The sequence below is a fragment of the Pocillopora damicornis genome, chromosome 13, assembly GCF_964200805.1.
Source record: "Pocillopora damicornis chromosome 13, jaPocDami1.2, whole genome shotgun sequence".
Taxonomy (NCBI): domain Eukaryota; kingdom Metazoa; phylum Cnidaria; class Anthozoa; order Scleractinia; family Pocilloporidae; genus Pocillopora; species Pocillopora damicornis.
Window position 1 is genome coordinate 5,707,726 of NC_142682.1, and position 21,377 is coordinate 5,729,102.

A 21,377-nucleotide genomic window follows, 5' to 3' on the forward strand; every position below is an offset into this window, starting at 1 on the left:
TTCAAAAATATACAAACTTTAATCCTTGTAACATCTTAATAAATAAACTACATGTTTAACCAATCGTTACATTAGTAATGCGTCGTAGTAACAAACATATTTTTGACCACAGAAATATCGAAAAGAAATCGAGATCCAATAAGTTATGAAAAATAACTATTTACTGGTTGATCTTTGGATGACTGGTGTCTCGCACTTTTCGAGATTCTCCCACGAACTAAGCGTCACAAAGAATGGGAAAATGAATTCATCTTTGCCTGAGAGAATTGGGAAAAAGCTCAGCACACGTATCTTCCAGTCGTGATTATATATAACCACGTTCATTAAACTCCTAGCGAGTTGGCTGTTAAAATTCTTAACATACAACCAGTTTATTCAACTATTCGCCAATTTTTGACTTCAGGTACAAAAATATCTAAAACATAAATGGTTTTGGTTGTTTTCCCTTCTTTTTCACTGCACCTTGAGAAGGCGACGGAATCGAGGAAACGGCATCTTTCGTGTTAGACTTCGACAAATTTTCGGCTGATCCGTGCCAACTTCGAGGCTTCCTCGGAGTGTTGGAGACCTTCAACGAGTTCCGATCTTCCTCATTATCCGATAAGTTTCCGACGGCAGCGTCCTTGATACGAAGTCGCGTCATATCCGCCTGGGCCCGAGGTTTGGGTTTTTCCCTGGGGCTGTTTATTCTTGCCGGTTTACCTTTAGGTTTCATTAAGCCTTTCTTTGCTGCTCTCTCGAGAACTTCTTGTGCCGTCTCTACCGGTTTCTGGAATATAAAACAACGAGAAAGAAGTGGAAAATTTTGCTTGCGGATAAATCATATCGTGTTTTCCAACTGAGCGTCGTGAACTAAATCCCGTAGAAGTGACTAAAGTAGCTAAAGGAATAAATCAGAAGGGGCCGATGAGGAGACAAAGTAAGCTGTTGTATCCAAATCCATGTGGGGGTGACCAAGACTCAAAGGACGCGTCGAAAACGCGATCAAAATGCGGGTGACCAAGTCGTAATCAGTTTGGTATGGGAGACTAACGCCATTTTCATGCGAATTTTGGGTGAGACTGATGAAAGCGCGAGACGTGCGTTAAGAAGGAGTCACGCGCGAGGGGAAGAGCGCGAAAAAAAGATTTTACTCGAGTGACTCACCTTCCGCTCTCGCATCGTGCTTTTCTCCCATAATCTAGAGGAGTTCCCCCCTCCCTCCTCCAAAAATGACGCCTGTCACGCAGATTATGCACGATAACTTTTGGTTTTCATCTGATGACAATCAAAACATGCGTACTCACCTGTCTTTTAAGAAGTGCAACGAATCCTCCATTCATCGCAGCCGAAGGCTCTAGACTCAAGTATCTGGTCTCTGGTTCTAAATGTTAAATGGAACAAAAACAAAACCTTATGACTGGTAATCTTTGAGAAATGTTCATTCCTGGCAGTTTACAACCATTGTTGCGGTAGATCTTACGACTAACTGAGATGCGAGGCCTCTAATATGTATGGATTCAAACTAGAAACGTCAAATGGACAATTCTGTACCTCTGTTTACTATATATATACAAGATAAAACTCCCCAGTTAATAAGACTCAAAGTCTCACTGTCTATTTGTTAAATAAATAAAAAATAGTTTCCATTTAACGAAAAAAGTGCACCAACAAATGTACGAGGTTTTTTGTTTTTCGCCGAGTTACTGTGCTTATCTTTATTTGTTTTAGCAGCGTGAAACAACCTCATAGAAACAGTAACCCTTTCGTTACGATTTTGTAGAGCAAATAGAAGTTTTCTCTTATTACATCTAAAATGGCTAACCTACTGATCACTCTGAGAAAAAGTCAACGTATTTCAAAGAATTCCCCACACAACTTACTACATGACGCTAAGAAAGACAAAGCGAAGTTTTTTAATTGATAACAAAGTCTGAGCCCTTTCCGATTGAGTGTCGTAAAAACCAAAATCACCGTGATCAGAATGGCCAATCAGAGGAAATGAAACTACGATAACTCGAAAAATAAACCACCAAACTTCCTAAAGCGCGGGAAAAAGCGAGCGACCGAGTCGTGATTAGTTTTAGTTTTGTATCTGATTGGCTGAGTGGCGCAAGTTTGTTGAACCAATCACAGAACGAAGTGAAATAAAGCCAATGAAATCTCGAATTACTATCGACACTCAGTTGAAAATTGCTCCAGTTGATAGATTACCTTTGTGTGTTAAAGTAATCTCGGTTTGAAGGAGGCCGTTAGAAATCCTGGCTGCCTCCTTTAAATTCTGGGCAACTTTTGGCAAAACTGGCGTCAGTTCAAAATAACTCGTCGATTTGCTTCGCTCCTCTTGGTTCATTTCCATAGCCTTCTTAACCACATCCATGTTTTCTACGTTCTGCGTCGAGCGCGTGATGTAAATTATGGCCTGTACTTGTGGGAACTTCATAGCATGTCTTAGAAAACTCAAGTGCTGGAAAGCGAGTCCCTTCACTTTGCTGGTGTCCACGTTACCGCGCGCAAGCTCTTTGATAGACGAGGTAACACCCTCTTGAAGGACGAAATCTACCGGGTTGACAATCCCTGACTTGGAGCAAGGCACATTAACTACGATGATTCTAACTTTCTTAAAGCGCTCATCGGTCGGAAGAGCATCTAGAAAGCTTTCCTCTAGCAAGCTGACATCTGAATTACTTGTTAAGGTTGACCACGACAAACGATTTCAGGTATTCTAGAGCAGATCACCCAATTAACCCTTTCATACTTAAGTGACCAACATCTAATTTCTCCTTATAATATCACCCCTGCATCACACATTACGGTCACGAGAATAAAGGAAATCATCACCAACTAAAAAGCTCTTAATTGTTACACAAATTCTCCTTGTTATCCCTTTAGGAAATGAATAGGAAACATTACGGAGAAATTGCATACTAATATTCATATGTATCACATTTTAGAAAGGTAGAGCAACCGCTCTATGCCGTATCTCCTTCGATCTTCCCAGGAAAATAGGAGACTCTGAGCGCGCGGTGAGGTTGCGCCTTTTTCCAAAAAGAAAAAGCTAAGAGCGCCATCTACGGAAGCTTAGAACACCTTATTAGTCTAAAGGGGAATCTAATACCGCTGAACAACTGCAAGGAGACGCATTTAAAGCCACGTGCTAAAGAAGCACGTAAAATACAAAAGAGCGGGGAAACAGGCAAGCCATACATACAAAGATAAATAATGTTTTAGCTAGTTAGATGTAGTTCTGAGGTCAACGTTTTCGCACCAAATGTCATCTCAGTCCTATGAAAGACTCTTTAGGAACGAATGTGAACGCAAATATTAAAAGAGAAATAAACTGAACTTAATCGCAACAAAAAGATACTTCTGGCCGCCATTCTTTCGAGTTTATCCTCAATCTGCGTATGACTGTCACTGGCAACACTAAACGCAAATATCTTTCTATCAGGATGGATTAGCGAAGACAGGTGGGCTGTCAGGTTCCCTAAATAAATCAACACAAGAAAATAGCATAAATAATGATTTTCTAATCATTTGCCATAAAAGTGGGTTTCCAATAACGCTAGTGTGTCCGTTTTTGTCTCAAACAACGCTAACGGTCGAAACGTCAGCTTTAGCAGTTTTGAGAGTTCAATTGTGGATGAAACGCAAATACGTACCAAAAAGAAAACGCATCAGTGCGGAGGTGGCTTGAACCAAAATAACCTGCAGAACAGGCGTAATTTTTTTGCGCCTCTCAGGCGAACGGAGGTAAACGCAAGGCGAGCGCGAAGTGCGAGTTACGTGCGAGTGGAAGAGAAAAGAAATAAAAATTATTTTGCGCATGTGAGTCGTACTTCGAGCTCGCCTCGCGCTCACCTCGCGTTTGCCTCTGTTCGCCTAAAAAATATGAAAAAAAATACGCCTGTCCTGTACGCTAGAACCAAAGCAAAATCTAAGGCTATTTCAAGGATTCTAACCCCAACTTGCTTCAGTTTCCTGGTCCGATGTTCCAATATTACACTGAACTACCAGCAATAATTACTAAGCCACATGTAGGCCATATAACAGGTGCCACTGTTGGAATGGTGCGTTTTGGCAAATGTATAGTACAAGGGCAATGCGGCACTCCAGCTAGTTTACAGGCAATCCGCTCCAATCAACACATCTTTTATTGCATATTATAAACCTACCAGACTCTGCATGAGATTGAATGACGTCATCTCCTTCGCCTAAAATTGTCTGAACATCAGTCCCTGGAATAAGCTGGACAGCTTTCTCTTTCTGTGAGGCAAACTCCAACACCATAGAATTGACAACTTCTGCAGCTACGACAGTTGACTTGTCCTTTTTCAAAAAAAGTAATAAAACACAACAACTATTAGTTTCTTTCATATTCCAGCTTGTTGGAGACATTGTGGTCTGATACTTAGTGCACTGTCCAGAGGTCTGGGTTCGAGACCTAGCTGGCTCATGGCGTTGTGTTCTTGGGTAAGACACTCTCACAGTGTTTCTCTCTACCCAGGAGTACAATTAAAATGAGCTCTGGCAAATTGTCAGGGAAGCCTGATGAAAAGCTGAGGGGAGGGGGGGGGGAAGGGGTAACTTTGTGATGGAGTAGGAATACTCCAAGTTGCTTCATGCTATGGAAACCAGGGTAAGCTCTGACTGGATGGATCACTTGGCTTGAGTATAGACTTTCCTCGCAGTTTCAGTAGCAGGAAGCAGGTATGAATATTGCTATTTTTTTTGATGGCATGCTAATCAATCACAAATTATCTTCCAGCAGTTCACCAGGCTTCCCTTTAAGTACAGCTGTACCTCAGTGGAGGTAGCACAGTCAGAGCATTGCCCAATAACACAGAAACTTACTACCATTATCAGTACCAAAGATAAATTGTAGCAATAGCCTCCCTTCCCCCAACTTTCCAATCTACCTCTAAATCAAACATAGCTGGTCAATACATCATCACAAGACTGAGTTGTTAACTTACCCTAATAAGACACCTGCTCTGAAGGCTAGATAAACTGAGGTGCTGTACGTAGTTCACAACAATCCTGTACTCATGGCTTGATCAGAAATTATTTCAATGTTTTATATATATATATATATATATAAAAAAGAGTACCTGAATTGCCAACTTGCCCTCTAATACTAGGTCACTCTCATAAAGATTAAACTTGACAGCTGATGGAAACACGAGCAAATTCTCAAAATGCTGATCCTTCATAAAACAGCGTATACCAGGTGGATTATCATCATCCTCTGCTGACGGCAAGTTGTCTTCCATCAAAAAACCCTCAGTTGTTAAAGTCTCCAGAATATCACTATAGCTAGCTTTCCATGTATTTACTCTTGCATACACAGGCTGTTGTGCTGCATATTGCAGTTTGTCTTGTTCTTCTTTTGGAAGTAAGGCCTCAACACTTATTGCACAGTCTCTAATTCTGCTCCGAGCAAGGGCTGCTCGAAGTTTTGTTCGATGTGACACCAAGGCTTGTTGGATCTCCAGGATTTGAGGAAAAGAGGTCTCCTTATTTTGTATCTCAACTTTTCTCTGTCTGAAGCGTTCATTGCCAAAGTAAAAGCCATTTTGTTGGTAGTCCAGTAACATCACCATAACACGATGTTTGTGATAAGCCTCTAGCTATTGGTGATATAGGAGAGAACAGAAACAAATAGACTCTGAGCACACCCTTCTTTTCAGTGTAGTCCTTTGCTCAAATTGAAAAAAAAACAGTGCCCAAAAAATTAATGTTAGCATGCCACGCAGAACTCTGGGAGTGAGGCACAAACATAATTGCAGTGTTTGTAATGGGGAGATTCTGCCTACTTCCTTGCAGAGAGACAAAAATAACAGTTTGATTATGAACTCAAAATTTTGCTGCCTGATAGAAGTTGTTATGGGCATAGCCCATATCAGCGATCCTGCATATAAATTAAAAGTGAATAATCTAATTGTTTTGCCTAACTTAACAACATGGCAAGCTCATGTTTCTATTTCATTTTGTTTACAACTGCATAATGTCAGACTACAATAAACAGCTGGTTAAAAGCCCCCCCCCCCAGATGTCTGAATATAAGCCCCACACCCCCTCCCTCCCTAGACATAGAACCCCTTTTCTTGTTTTCAGAGATAGGAACTTGATTTCTTACAACATTTAGAGGCTTATAAAAAACCAATAAATGCAAAACATATTTTGATCAGCACCGCAACTATAACTTGTTTTGGAGCTGTTTACATTGTCCAGTTATATAAACCCCTCCATTTTATAAGCCCCCTAAAAACCCTTTAAGCCCAGGGCTTATAAGCTGCAGTTTACAATATACACTTTACTCCCTCTGCTTTTCATGAAATAGATAATGAGAGGCATTCAGATTGCAGCATTTGTGATAGAATGAAAGAAAAATTAATTTATATCTTACGATCAGATTAACTTCCTGGCTACATCCCTTTCAGAATAAGGTCGCACCAAAAATTTTCCATGAGTACTATATTAAAATGCTAATTAATCCTTTAAGCTTCCTCTAATTTGGATTAGTTCTGTCAAGGAACAAACACCTTCAGTTGAGATGTTCAAAATTAAAAACTCCTGCATTTTCTGAAAATTTGCTATTAAAATTTTAAATGCTGTCAAGAAGAGCAAATTTCATTTTACTTTGTTCCACAAATCTGAAAAAATGGGCAGAAAAATTTACAACATAAAAAAGCAGTCTTACCTTGAAATAACTTGAAAAAAAGTAACTATCTAACAACACATCATCTAAAACTGTCTCATCTATAGATTAAAAAAAAGAAAATACATTTAGAAATCAGCTTTGGTGATGATTAAAAAACATAGAGAACCTATTTACACATCAGGAGACAATTTTAATAATGCATGCAAACCGGTTCAAATTTAAACAACAAATTTTGCGGATTTACATTTTGGACAAAATGTTTTTTCTCTCATGCTAAAAAATTCTTGGTAAATTTTAGGTGAAAGAGAAAGCATGCAAACTACCAGATGAAAAAATTGCGGTCGACTGAATAAAACAATAGAACAGTCTTTTGTTTCGTTAAAATCAAACAAAAGCTGGGTGTTTGTTCAGTGTCCAATACAAGCAGGAAAAGAGGAGAGGAGAAAAAAAGTAAAGCTTTGTGTTTGTATAATTTTATAGAATATTTCAATCTTCTAATGCTTGATTATAGAGACTCAGCATCATAGTCTTTAAAAGACCCAATCATTTCTTCGTCTATTCTAAGAATTAAAAAAGACCACATCTCTTGTTTTGCTGTTTGAAACCAAGTTACAAAGGTATTTTTTTTAATCTTTCAAGGCAGTTTCTAAGGTATCACCATCGTTGCTGAACGACAGGCAAAGAATTACGCGATCCCGTTGTAACGGCAACCGAATAATATTCAATAACTCGCTAACCTTCATTAATTACAGTACAAAAGAAACCACAAGAATCCCATACTTTGTATAATTATACCTGCCGAGGACCTTAGAAGTGTTAACCATGACTACGTGACTTACATCGCTTTGCGCCGAAAGCCAAGCTGTACGCTCGCCTTCGCTCCAGATCCTCATCAAATGTTGGAAGCTGTGAAGAAGGAATTTGACCCTTAAGATGTCGATAAATCTCCCCAGCCTTTTCGTAGATGGAGTAACTGAATGTATCCCTCTTTTTTCGCGCACTGACCGTACTCTCGCTCTGACTTATCCGTAAATTCGAGATGGCATCATTACCAACATTTTTGACACCGTTCGAAGCATCGAAGCTGCTCGTAGATTTTTTGGCCCTGCCAGATGCATCACTGCTTCCTTTCTTTAACATTATGGTGAATTTTAAGAACAAAAGCGCACTCGATTGACCTAGAATTTCTCGTGTATTGGTTTCTGAACTTTCGCGCTACTGAGGCGATATCTGGTTTCAATCAGGCATCACCAGGGAGCTAGCGAATACAAAGCATGACGTCACAAAGAGGAAACAAAAAGTACGCCTTGTAACAGTAAGAATCGTCTGAAAAGATCATTAAAAGAAATGATAGACGCTGGCATGCGTAGTTAAGCCTCTCCCGGATCATCCACTTTTAAAACCGACCAAAGAGACGAAGAAGGCCACGTATGACGATGTAGGCAGGCGCAAGGGGGAGGGGGGGGGGGGGAATGTAAGAGAACGTAACATCGTGGGAGGGGGACAGGGATTAACCTTTGAGACCTCCGTAGATTAGGGAGAATTATTTCCCTTCGAAGAGTGAACCTATGCCCCCCGTTTCCCTTCAGCGTCGGAATGTCCACGGAAGGGGGCGAGAAAGGCATAGACGGTTCACCTGGGCAATTAACATGCGAATTAAAGCTTCGAAGGAGCAGTTTAAACTTTACCCCCAAGAGTGACGAGCATGTAATTTCTCGTTACTGTATCACTAGTAGAAGAAGCTCTTAACTGTTTACCAAACTCTCCTCGCCAGTACCACAGGAAATGCAGAGAGTACAGGATAGAGAATATGCATGATGTTAAGGTGTGATGCTGTAAGACAAGATTAAACACAGTATGCCATAATTTTATTACCTCAGTTCACAGACAGACAGAAGGATGAAAGTACAACTTACAAAGATTATCTACTGTTCAAGAGAATCTACAGACATACAGTTAACTGTGGAAAAACTTCACATTTGAAGAAAACAAAACTAGAACACAAACAATACTTCGTTTTGTTTTCAACCAAACACATAAAGCTTTCTTTTAGACAGTATCAAGAGGACTCCTCTTGATAACAAGATTTAAACCATTTTCCACAATTAACGGCACGTCAATTAAATTCTCCAATTGCATGAATTTTCCACTCTCGAAAAAACTTTTCGATATAGAGGAGAAGCTCGTTTGATGAGACCTTAAAATTTATGCTGTACAAAGTGGGTTCACTCCTTTTAGCTGACCAATAAATTGTGTCAAGAGTCGACACGAAAATGAAATATTGTTTGTCAGTGTGATCCAAACACTTAAACTATAATAACTTACTCCCATTTTTAGAAAAAAAAAGTACTGAAAAGGACGATTCTTCACAGCTTTGCATGAATAATTCTTAAGGTTAAAGACTACAAAATGGGCTCAAAATGCCTAACTAGTGCCTTGACAAACAAACATTACTAAATACTTAAACGGTACGAAAATGATCTTAATATGAAATTACCGCAAAGAACAAACAAAGAGCCCCTAAAAACGCGAGAAAAACAATACGAGTAAAAATTACCGTCGTAAAAAATAGTTTCACTTCCGAAAAATACCAGAAATACTCTATTGTTTGTTTATCCAATGACTTTATGATCTCTACTTATATCAAGAAAAGCTGTGAAGATAATATCCATAATGCGAAGCCCCTACTAAGCACCATCACTTACCAACCCTCCCCTCCCAACTCATAAAATAAGCCCCCTACCAGAGTTGGCATCAATAACGTACAAAATTTTGTAATCTTAAAGTGTGACTCTTTATAAGAACTTTTAACGGTTAAATACCTTCCCAAGATTTAAATATTCTATTCAAAGAAACGTAATCCCCAAAATAAATGGAAAACATCCCGGAAAAATATTTTGAAATCAAAAAATCTTCTATGAATCCTCGTTCCAATTTCTTTCCTAAATTTGTTTAGTGGTATACTAAAATAAAGACCTGTACACGATTCGATAATACTCCTACTACAAATGATATAATCTGTGATAAATTAGAGTCGAATATTAGCAGTTTCAAAATAGTGCAGTTATAAACTTGATTGCGATCTGCTCTACAAGTAATCTTCACATCATAGCTTATGATCATGTGACATACATTTCCAAACACGGGCAACAGAGAGACCCAATCAGGAGGGAGCTTACAAAACTAACCTTCGTGGGCAAAATAAGAGACGCCTCCTTAACAGACGACCTTTTAAATGGTCAAGATTTAAAGGACACGTCAAAAGAACATCTGCTAAGAAATTCATTGAGCCAGCTGCAGCTTAAACATTAATCCCTATAAATTTTCTGTTAACGTGAAAACAAGGAAAAAAACAACAACAAAAAGAGGAGGTCTGAACTGAGAATTCATAAACAACTTTTTTGTAAAGGGATTCAGAGAATATGATGGTCATTCCAGTTATTGGTAAAACATTTTACGACAACATCAACTACATTTTATTTTAAAGCAAACTGTTCACAGTTTGCAAATCAAAACCTTTGCCTCCTTAGTATCCTAGAAAACTAACATTTAAAACAAGCTTTAAAAGCTTCAATTGTGCAACGCAAAAGTAGTGTGCGTGTGCGTGGTTTTTTTGTTGTTTTTGTCTTTAGTCTAATGGCCCTATTCTTCAAGCAGGAAAGCTAAATGCTCACTAATGAAGGTTGGCCAAGGTAGGTGAAAGAATGAAAAAAAAAAAAGGTGACAGGTGACTTCATAGGGCTAATTTCTTTTCATGAAAATTGATAATGTTTGTCGGAAGAGGGGGCTTTAATTAAAGCACACCTTCAGACAGAGGAGGGTGAAAAACCCAAAAACGAGATGATGTTTAAGATGCAGCCTTGCTCTGACCAAAGTGAATAAAAACCAGTTGTCTCATCTCTGACAACTGAGGAAACTAAGTTTTTTAGACTCCACATAAATTCTGCTGCACAAAAATTGTTTTACGAAAAACTCTTTGGAGATATTGCAAAGATCTTGGTAAAGCATAGAAAGCAAACCCTTTAACTCCCACGATCTCATTAGTAATTTTCCTTGCTATCTGCCATATACATGTAGTTCTTGTGATGTTAGTTAGGAGAATTTGGTATTGGATCATCTACTAATCCCCTCAGTGTTTTTTTTTTTTTTTTAAATTCTCAACACATGTCTGCTTGATATTGCAGTGATATTGTAAGGAGAAATTCTGTCTTGGTCACTTATGGGAGTTAAAGGGTTAATAACCCATCATCATTCAAAATCTCTTTCCACATTTGACAGAAGGGAAACTCGTAAATGTGTGGCTGTGGTAAAGCTTCCAATCAGAATGTTGCTTTGTCCCATAATCTTAAACTTTGCTGTAGCAAAGTTTACAATTTCACCATTCACATTTCATACTTTTTATAATTTTGACAAGAAGTCTAAAGATTCCTGCCTTTCCAACTAGAATGGGTTGATTCTACACCACCAAGATCCTCGCAAAAACATCACATGTTTACTGAAGAACAGGAGGTTTTCTTCTGACTGACCTGCTTACTGAGATAACAATATACTCTGTTTGCTTGTTTTCTTGTTCATTTGTATTTATCAATTCCATATGAAAAAATATTGCATGTATTCTACAAAATATACCAAATTACAAGGAATAATACTCTTGCTTTATTTACTTCTCTGAGAAACAACTGATGCCAAATATTCTTAATATAGTGCAGCACTATTACCATACTTCCCACTGGGTGCTATAATGTTTATCAATAATTTCTCTTGCAGACAAAACATCAACAGATTGTGTAGAGCTTGCCCAAGCATTTGATTTCTTAATATACCTCATTATTAGTAAATTAGCTACGCCTTCAAATATCTACCCTATGTTTATTGAGATGGAGCTGTACCTCGGTTCATTGCATGAGTGAGTACACTGTATGTCCAAAATTCCATGCTGTTCTGTGGTTTTAAAGATAATTTACAATGGATCTCTTCACTCAATCACCCACAGCTTTGCAATTAGAAGCCTTCTCTGATTGAAGTGATTCCTGAAGTCTCCTCAGTCCCTCTTGAATGTACCCACACAAATGGACAATAGAACTACAAAGCAAAACAGTACCTCAGTCATCAAATGTCAAATGCTTTTAACCCTAAGAGTGAGTGGCTTCTAATTTCTCTTTGCAGTATCACCCTTGAATCAAATATAAAGATCATAAGAGTGAAGTAAATGATCATCAATTTAAAAAGCTGCTGATTGTCACATAAATTCTCCTTTCCTTTGTTTTGCTTTACTTTGCTCTGTGATTGGTCCAGAAAACTTGCTCCACTCTCTCAACCAATCAGATGCAAAACTAAAACCAATCATGACTTGGTTGCCCACATTTTCCTAGGCTTCAATGCACTTTGGTTGTTGTTTTTTTTTCTTTGAGTTCTCATTGGCTCTGAAAAGTATTTTCAACTAGCTGTTGTTATCAGTAGTACTTTGCATTTGCTTATACAAAACTTAATTGCAAAGCACTCCAATAAACCACTTCATGCCACAATACCTGTGAAGAGTAAGAGGTCCACAGTTACGATCCAGATCCATAAAGAAATCTGTCAGACAAAAGAAATTTACATCAGCCAAACAAAGGGAAGGGAATAAACTTCACCCATAAATATCACCATCAATTTTTCATGTGGGATATGGGTTTATGCTGCAAGTGAAACTTGTCATGCACTGACTCAATCACTTCTAGGCCTCTCAGTCAAATACTGTTTCTGCCTGGTGCAAATTTTGGGAAGAAATCAAGCCCATGATACAAAATAACGGGTGATGAGGGAATTGAAGACTATTATTTCAGAGTAAATAAAGCCTGAGTTGAGAAAAGAATGGCACTGATTTTTGTCATTTCACCTCTAAATTCAAGCACAAGAGGTTGAGCTTGGTCCCACAAATCTTGACTGTAAACCAAGTTGTTGACCACAAGAATTTGCTGCTGTGTCAAGGAGTGAATCTTCTGTGGCATACACACGTTGACAGGCGATGTCATTGCATTAGACCCAGTGGAGGGTTTACCATTTCGAGAAGGAGTGGTCATTGTTTCGTTGCTGCCACTGCTTCCTACACTGCCAACACTTCCAGATGGAGATGGTGTGGGTGACATGGGTGATGGGGTGCCAGTTGTCCTTCAGAAATAACCACAAAATGCTTCAATAAAAATCAATCAAACACAACAAAACAAATGCGCAAAACAAAAAGCCTCCCCCCCCCCCAAAAAAAGGCAAATCCAACAATACAAAACTTCAATCTGACCAAGAGCTTGCACTTAATATTTCAGCTTTAGAAACTATTTGTGATAGCCAATTTACATTTATCAACCTTGTTTATAACACTAAATTATCAAATAAAACTAACATTTTAACAAAGAAGTTGTAATAATACAAAGAGGATGAAAAAAAAAGGAAATGAATGAACATCCAACAAAAGTACAACAAAAAAAGACATTGAAATTAAAACTGGTTTGCCTTTGACAATTACTTGCTGTATCTAAGGAATACACATCAACTCTAATTATCTCAGAGTGAAATAAATAAAGACTCGAGCAGAATTTACTTCAACACTTCAGTGAATTTTTACAGTCAATTCTAATCAGTTTCAGCATTTGCAGCAGAAGGGTAACTCACTTTGTGTTTGATGTATAAGGTGAGGGAGCTTGAGTGCTTTTCGGAGGACCCTGTTCAAAAAGCCAACACAAAAAATTTTAGTTTAAGAAGATAATACTCCTTTGAAACAAAAAGAGCAATGGCAGCTTGTAGAGGGATCAATATCACACCACACACTATTAACCCTTTAACTCCCAAAATCTCATTAGTAATTCTCCTTACTGTCTGCTATACAATTCATGTGATGTTAGTTTGGAGAATTTGGAATTGGATCAACAAATAATCCCCTAATTGGTGTTTTTCTTTATTCTCATTACTTTTCTGCTTGATATTATATTGATAGTGTGAGGAGAAATTCTTTCTTGGTCACTAGAGGGACTTAAAGGGTTAAAGTACAAGTATAAAGGACAGCTCTAAGAGAACTCAAGTGCAACTGGCAACAACATTTGTCTCTGAGCAACTTAGATGACTTTATTCTTAACCCTTTCATTCCCAAGATCCACATGTTATACTCTCCCCACATTCAGCCACAAATGTCCTAAAATTTAGCACTCAGAAATTAGTACTCAACCAAACAATTCTCCAAGGTGATGTCTTTCTTCACTTCAACTTTCTGGTTGCCAATGCAATGCAATGCAATTGTGTGGAGAAATAACTTACTGTGGGTCACTCCTGGGAGTGAAAGGGTCAAGAAACCTTTCTTGAGCCTGGCAAACAAAATTTCCAAGACCAGAGCCTTCTTCAAGCATTCAGTTCAGCACATTGGGCTCAAAATCTGGCAGTCCTCTGTTCCATAACTACTCTGACTTCTGGCTGAATTAGTTTCTGGGAGGTTCTTAATTTAATTGCTCTAATACTGTATTTTATATAATCTTAAATATCTAATAGGATTGTTTGCTACTAATAAATTGAGTTAAGCTTATATTGCTCTAACCACAGCACAAAAGACTGGTTCAACTTAAAATATGTGGTAAGGAAGTTTGAACTGATTCTATCACGTACCCTAAAATGTTCAGTGACCATCTGTAAAGAGATAAAACAAAGTTTCTTTTATTAGACACAAGTCAGTAACATAGCCTTGAAACAGTTATTCCTACTAACATCGAACAGGTTCAAGTCTATCCTAGAGCTTAGTACCCCATCCAGCCACAACTTATCCCAGTTTCTATGGCATAATGCAATTAGGAGTATTACCACCCCCCCCCCCCCCCCCTGAATGGGACGCCATTCCATCGCAACATTACCGCCCAGCATTCCATCAGGCTTCCCTGACAATTCCCCATTACCCATTTCTACTCCTGGATGGAGAGGGGCACGGTGAGAGTAAAGTGTTTTGCCCAAGAACATAACAAAATGACCCAGCCTGGTCTTGAACCCAGACCTCTCAACCCAGAGTCCAGCACACAAACTATTGGGCTGACACATCTCTGACTGTTCTGACTAAGAGTAAAAGAAAAATCTTCGAAATTTAAAAAGGAAGAAGAACAGAATATGTAACAGGTACAACATGCAGAAGATAAATATCCTTCATTACCTTAACATTTTTCATAACACCATCCTTTCTTAATTTGTAGAGCCTCATGTATAAAAGGGATTGAATTCTCATGCTAAATCAGAGATAGAAATAAAACACTAATTTATACCAGTTATAAACATAACCATTGTGTGACTCCGATAATAACTTTGCTCAGGTTGTCGAAACAACAGTCACCACTACTGACAACAATCCTTCTCAGGACTACACTCACCCAGACAATCAGACTGTAATATTGCATGTTATCCCCATGTTCAAACCATTTACTGCATATCCATTATAACATAAACATTTAGAAGGATGATACACTGCCACTTCCATAATCAACAAAGTTTAAAGAATTTCTTCAAAGTCACAACAAGGCAAAGATAACTTAAAATCTAACTGGTTGAGATCAAATAGTTTAAGGCCTTACCATAAAACAGAAAGTCTTTTATCAGGAACCCTGTCTGATCTGTGAGTGTATCGGTTGACAAAGTTACGCATTGTGTATCTGAAAAAGTGAAAAAATTTCTCCTGAATAGAGTTTTAATGACATAACTTACGGGAATCAAACCCTCTTTGAGCATTTTCCATTCAGTATTGACAGCCTTTAACAACCAAGATGTAATTATCCCCCCTTCTAGCCACCACAAATTTCCTTGTAAATTAGTTACAAGAATTTGGTGTTAGATCAAGACAACTTCTACCTGATAAGTTTTAAAATTCTCATTACCTGTTTGCTGGATAAAGTATGGTTATTACAAGGAGAGGTTACATGTTAATCACCTCTGGGAGTTATAAAGGGTTAACTTATCTTAATCCTTCAACCCCTCAGAGTGACTAGCATATAATTTCTCCCTAAAATGTCACCCCACATTTTAACATAAAGATCACTGTGAAATGTATTATCTAGTTACCTGAGAAGATCCAGCGTCTCAGAGTACATTTGAAATGCTGAACGTGATTCTGACTCTTCATTTTGCTGAGATAATCAAGAAAATATCAAACTTGAATTAGCTAGTGCAGGAAGACAGACAAACTGAAACAATGACTGAGGCATTCAATGGTGAAAAAATGTCAAAATATATATTAAGTTTAAATGAAACAAACCTCAATAGCTTTTCCGCATCTTGCAAAGTTTAAGACAGCTTCAACATACAAAAAGGCTTTAGCATCTTTGTCAGTCTACAAACCAATGTAAGTTAACATCAGCACATTTTTAAAGCTTCATCAAAAATGTCTCAAACTTTTTTTTTAAACTTACAGAGGAATCAGCTTTGTGTTTGAGTCTCTTGGCTTCCCCAAGGTAGTGGTCTGGCCCGTAGGGTCTGAAAAAGTGATGAATAATCTTTGGTACTGTTGTAACCTCATCAGGACTCATTAGGATTCACCAAGAAACAGAAAACATTCTTGTGACTCCAAACATTTTCATTTAAACAATGTCCAAACATTTACTGGTAATGAAATGACTTTTTCCCTCATATTATCGTAAACACTTCTTTGAAAGATCTTAATCCTTTCTCGCTAAAAATCTCACTGTTGTTTGTCCTTATGGTCTGCCATGCCATATAATTCTTTTGATCTTACATGTAGCTCCAAGAATTTGGTGTTGGGACAACTTAAAAGATCATATAATGGACATTTTTCCTTAATCTCATCACCTGTCTGCTCAATATTGTAAGGAGAAATTCTGACTTGGTCACTAATTGGAGTTTAAGGTTTACTCTTATGTGCTACTTGCTGTAACTGTTAGGCAACTGGTTAAAAGAGATGAACCTAAAACTTACACTCTGGGTTCTGCATCATAAAATCTTGCAATGTCTGTTTCTCTCTTCTTTGCAGCATCGCTGGTTTTGTTGCACAAGCATGTGTGAGGAATTACACCATTACCCACTACATCCATTCCATTTTCATTGACAGAGCCATTCTGAAAACTGGATAAAGAATTGTGATCTATGCTGTTCTCATTGTCTTGTCTCTGACGCTTAATACGATGAGTATCCTTTTCCTGGCTTGGACTTCGCTTCCGCATGCCATCCTTTGAAGGGTGAGAGTTGTTACTGCTTGAAGTCAGTGATTGCTCATGAGGCTTTGTTCTGCAGGTTCAAAACATTCACTTTTACATCAGGTGAAAACTGCTTTTTAAATGAAAGCCATATCCTTCATCTTTTTTTATCTTTCAACCAAAACAAAGTAACAAAAACGTTGAAAGATGTGGTATTGTAGAAATTATTTCCCAACCAAATCACACAAACCCTGCACTGCTTTAAACGGTCATCAAATTCCTCTTACCTATTAGAATCCACATCACTTTTACTTTTTACTTTCTTGGAAACATCCTGTTCTATTGACTTTGCTTCTGATAATTTCCGCTTACGAATCTTCACTTCTGGGGAACTTATGCCATCTCTGCTGCCATTGGTTTCAACCTTGGGCGGTGAGACTGAATGTTTGGGCTGATCGTTACTTGGAAGCCGTGGTATCCTTTTGAGGAGTGACAAGTCAATTTTTACTATAAGGGACTCTGGCTTGTTGACTTCATCATATGTGATTTCAACATTCTTTCCCAAAATATCCCTATTTCCATTTGTTGATATCAAACTAGATAACAGTCCATCTCCGTTCACATGTTTACTAAGGCCATTTGTTGTCACAGGTTTCTTTTTAACTCCTTTTGGATTTTCAGTCTCTTTTGATTTTGTTGTTTGTTTAGCTTCCACCTTTTTATTGTCGATTCCCGGACTAGGCTCAACGCTAACAATATCCACAAAAACATCTTCATCATCAACCTCACTGGTCTCCTTCACAGGCTCGTTGCTAACAACAGTTTTACTAACACCTTTGGTTTCTGATTGCTTTTTGGATGATTTTTTGGTGACCATTCCATTTGGTATTTTTGCTGTCTTTGTAGCTTTTTTAACAACATCGTCAGAACCAGGATTGCTAACTTTGAGATTAGTAGAATTCTTTAAAGAGTCTGTTTGTTTGGACTTAGTGGGTTTCTTTGGGGAATTTTTGGTGAGAACTTTCTCCTGGCTTGTGTTCAGCTTGGACTCCACATTTGAAGATCTCCTTTTCACCTTCTTGTCATCCTTAGGTTGTTGTGTCTTCAAATTTGTGACATTATTCTCAACAGGGACAGTACTTACAGGTTCAGCAGAGTCTACACTCAAGTCTGTTGGAAGTGGAAGATCAAGCTTGGCTGTTAATGACTCAATGTCCACTCCATGGTTTAGGTCTGGGCTGAGGTCAGGAAGGCCTTCAGCAAATGGTAAAAAGCTCCCCTCAGATACAGGAGCCACAGGGCTTTTTGCAACATGAGAGTTAAGACAGCTCTTATTTGCAGCAGGAGCAACTTGGTTTCCACGAACACCGTCTCCCCCAACTGTGTTTGCAGCTGATGGACTTGGTTTTGTCTTTGTGGTTTGCGATGGTGATGATTGATTGAGTGCATTGGCAAAGTGGTTTAGACCCCAGTTTCGTCCACTTGTATGCTGAAAAGAAACAAACTTAATTGTTTAGGACAGTTAGTGAAAAAAAGATAATCAACTTCACCATTCCCAATGTGGAGTTCAAGCCACATTGGAAGGTGAAGGAGGCCACTAGTTTAGCCCAATAGGCATTTTTCCTTTAGAAAAAATATTTGATCTAGCAATTGTGATGTGTAACAACAACAACAACAACAACAACGACAGTAAACCACCACATTTTAACACTTTGACTCCCAAGATTTGATTTTTAATTCTCTGCTCTATCTGCAACACATTTTCTTGTGCATAAGTTACAAAAATTTGGTGTTAGATCAAGACGACAACTTCCAGCTGATAAGTTTCAGTATTCTTATCACCTGTTTGCTGGATAGCAAAAAGAAATCATTGAGAGAAGTCACAAGTTTATCACTACTGGGAATTTAAGGGTTAACAGCGTGTATCACTTCTGGAAATTTAAGGGTTAACAGTGTGTTTTTCTGTATACTTTTTCCTATTATGAGCCTCTAGATGATTATATGCTTTTAAACAATTTGGTACAGGCTGTAGTGTTCTCCTTAGCTTACCTTTGGAGAGGATGATGGTTCATGAACAGGAGACTTCCCTGATTTGTCTTTGTCTTTAGTGTTGTTGTTTGAGTCAGAATCACTATCACTATCGCTATCGCTGCTGTCTGAGTCGCTGTCCTCACTACTACTTCCACTAGATGATGTTGAATGGGAACGATGACAAGTAGTCCTATTAAGAGCATTGCAACATTAGTGGATGAAAGTGAACACACACCTCATACAAAACAAAAAGTTTCAATGTTGCTGTGGGTCTGTACAGTAACAGATCACACGGGACCTCAAAATGTGGCAGGACCTTTTTGGTTCTTACCACATTTTCACATCATCTGGGATCATTTACTGAACAGAAGCATGGCATTATGGGATCTACTTGTTGACAGACACAGGATCCTGATATAACCAGATAAGACAGGCTTATTCCTGTAGAGAACAGATGTTTTCCTTTGTTTCATTCCCACAACATTACAGTTAGCCACATTTCTTAACCCTTTCCATCCTAACATCAGTGTGCATATTCTCCCTACTGTTCTTTATAAGTTTCCTAAGGTGCTGACAAGGAGAATGTGTTTTGCAATCAAAAGCTTCTCAAGTTGGTGATCATTTCTTGTATTCTTGTGACCTTAGTGTTTGAATCAGGGGTGATATTATTAGGAGAAATTAGATGTTGGTCACTCTTAACAATCAAAGGGTTAAACTTCAGCATGTCTATCAAAAAATGCAGTACTCACTTGTCATCCTTGGAGGGTGACATACTTGTAACTGGGTGTTCCTGTGGGAGAAACCAGCACAACAATAATTAACATAATTTCATAGAGATGAGTTTAAGATTTATTGCTGAATAAAGATTATTTTCAACCCTTGTGATTAACTGCATATGGCCCAGATTGTCCTTAAACACTTCCAGTCCCAAAATGTCACTAGTAATTCTCCTTACTGTCTGCTGTACAATTCTTAGGGTGTTAGTTCAGAGAATTTGATTTTAGATCTAATAATTCCCTTGTGCTTATCCTTTTTTACTCTCATCACCTGATTTTGTGTTAATGTTGTGGGGGGGGGGGGGATTCTTTCTTTGTCACAAAAGGAAGTTGCACAGTTGACAAAAGATAACAACAGGAAACACAAAAACTTACATGTTCATCATCACTGTCATCAGTCAGGACTAGATCATCATCCAACAAAACGACATCATTCCCACTTTCTTTCTTGCCTTCAATGCTTTCTATTTAACGCAATGTAAAAGGAAAAAGTCACAGGCATAAAAGTTCTGCTAAAGAGGTTCATATTGTAGCAGAGACCACCTCAGTAAAAAAAAAAAAGGCACATTCACCTAGCTGTCTTTCAACGAGGTTAATGCCTTACCAAAATCACAACTTTTCCATGAGCTCTTTTGCAATCATTTCCCAATTTGTCAACAAACAAGAAGTTTGGATCAAAATGATGCAAAAATGATCATACACTTCAGGAAATAACATTTCTCACACAGAAAACAATGCTGAATTATTATTGCCAACATAGCTTGCAAGATTTGTCAGGTCAATTTTTCTGACTGTAATTTTTTTTCTGTTTTGGCCTTTAATAGTACTAACTCAACAAACAATCAATCTACAGGGGAAAACTACAACTTGGTTTTTCACCTATCATCTTCAAGTTTTAGATTCTCTGAAAGCATTGGTAACTAAACTGACAGAACAGAAGTGCACACACTAAACAAATGCACCCTCAGCCCCCTTACCACTTGTGTTTCTCTTTGTTGCTAAAGCTGGAAGCACTGAATGTTCCTGAATACGATGAAAAGCAAAGATGGAGCTGCCTCCTTTGATTGGTGTGTGGATTCCTGTGAGCGGTGGAGCCACCTGCTGCATCTCCTATCAAACAAACAAACAAACAAAGATAAATGAATAAACAAACATTTTGGGTCAGAGAATGTATGATGGGATTGATATCAGTGTCAAAGCAACTGCACACCGATCCTCCCCTAAGCCAAAACAAAAAAAAGGTAGTCTACTGCAAACATGAAACAGGGTTAATGTTGAGTTGAGGAAGGGGTAAGTGTGTAGTTATATGCAATCTGGCCTCTACTTATGTCACCATGGTGAGTAGGAAAAAAATTTGCAAAAACAAACAAAAGTTGCCTGTTTGGCAAGAAGATATTTTCAAGTACTTAGTGATATTAGATGCATGGTAAGAATCAAAGAGACATTACCATTCACATACATTACAATTAAGTAAATGTTCCTTCCTTTTCTTTTCAAAAAATTGCCACTCTCTCCTCAATTGTCTCAGCATTGAGCACTGAAGGGGTTGCATAATCCTCTTAATATAAGTCAATTATTCTAATCAAAGTTTGTTTGTGGTACAATAGTACTCTACAAGCTGTCTTTTCCACTTTTTTTTCCCCTTGGTTTCACCCTGGAAACTAATTCTTCTTTCAGACAAACATTTCATGATATTACTTATCAAAAATGAAAGAGTAATTTAGCAGATTTTTAAGGTTTGAATTAAGGCAGACTATGCACAATAATTATGAACACATG

At 38.1% G+C, this 21,377-nt stretch overlaps 2 protein-coding genes and 1 long non-coding RNA gene across 5 annotated transcripts in view; 1 reads left to right on the forward strand and 2 right to left on the reverse strand.

Moving 5' to 3' along the window:
• Nucleotides 1-8,496, reverse strand: LOC113677933 (protein NSUN7). The gene is made up of 8 exons (XM_027194794.2): nt 7,483-8,496; nt 6,683-6,741; nt 5,091-5,609; nt 4,155-4,308; nt 3,347-3,466; nt 2,194-2,658; nt 1,287-1,363; nt 1-769 (listed from the first exon to the last, which is right to left on the reverse strand). The coding sequence occupies exons 1-8, from the start codon at nt 7,781-7,783 to the stop codon at nt 416-418; spliced, it is 2,049 nt and encodes a 682-aa protein (XP_027050595.2). The 5' UTR covers nt 7,784-8,496; the 3' UTR covers nt 1-415.
• On the forward strand, nt 6,848-9,007 carry LOC149035142 (uncharacterized). The gene is made up of 2 exons (XR_016182551.1): nt 6,848-7,093; nt 7,283-9,007. It is a non-coding gene; the product is annotated as an uncharacterized LOC149035142 (long non-coding RNA).
• The window catches only part of LOC113677935 (uncharacterized), a 27,243-nt gene continuing 14,360 nt past the window's right edge, over nt 8,495-21,377 (reverse strand). For all 3 annotated transcript variants that reach the window (XM_089192368.1, XM_027194798.2, XM_027194797.2), the window contains 16 exons: nt 20,576-20,708; nt 19,974-20,062; nt 19,572-19,612; nt 18,841-19,012; nt 17,079-18,280; nt 16,574-16,882; nt 16,051-16,114; nt 15,897-15,971; nt 15,704-15,768; nt 15,220-15,297; nt 14,805-14,877; nt 14,273-14,293; nt 13,292-13,341; nt 12,522-12,793; nt 12,172-12,220; nt 8,495-11,725 (listed from right to left, as the gene is read on the reverse strand). In XM_089192368.1, the coding sequence (XP_089048494.1) occupies nt 11,623-11,725; nt 12,172-12,220; nt 12,522-12,793; nt 13,292-13,341; nt 14,273-14,293; nt 14,805-14,877; nt 15,220-15,297; nt 15,704-15,768; nt 15,897-15,971; nt 16,051-16,114; nt 16,574-16,882; nt 17,079-18,280; nt 18,841-19,012; nt 19,572-19,612; nt 19,974-20,062; nt 20,576-20,708 (2,796 nt within the window). In that variant the 3' untranslated portion in view covers nt 8,495-11,622. The remainder of the gene's footprint in view (nt 11,726-12,171; nt 12,221-12,521; nt 12,794-13,291; nt 13,342-14,272; nt 14,294-14,804; nt 14,878-15,219; nt 15,298-15,703; nt 15,769-15,896; nt 15,972-16,050; nt 16,115-16,573; nt 16,883-17,078; nt 18,281-18,840; nt 19,013-19,571; nt 19,613-19,973; nt 20,063-20,575; nt 20,709-21,377) is intronic.

Bases quoted from the DNA above. Each gene is read 5' to 3' on its own strand.
- LOC113677933 (XM_027194794.2), bottom strand. From the start codon at position 7,783: ATGTTAAAGAAAGGAAGCAGTGATGCATCTGGCAGGGCCAAAAAATCT. The intron at 5,610-6,682 runs GTAAGACTGCTT...TATCACCAATAG, and splicing joins TTTTTTCAAGTTATTTCAAG to CTAGAGGCTTATCACAAACA. The intron at 770-1,286 runs GTGAGTACGCAT...TTTATATTCCAG, and splicing joins TTGCACTTCTTAAAAGACAG to AAACCGGTAGAGACGGCACA.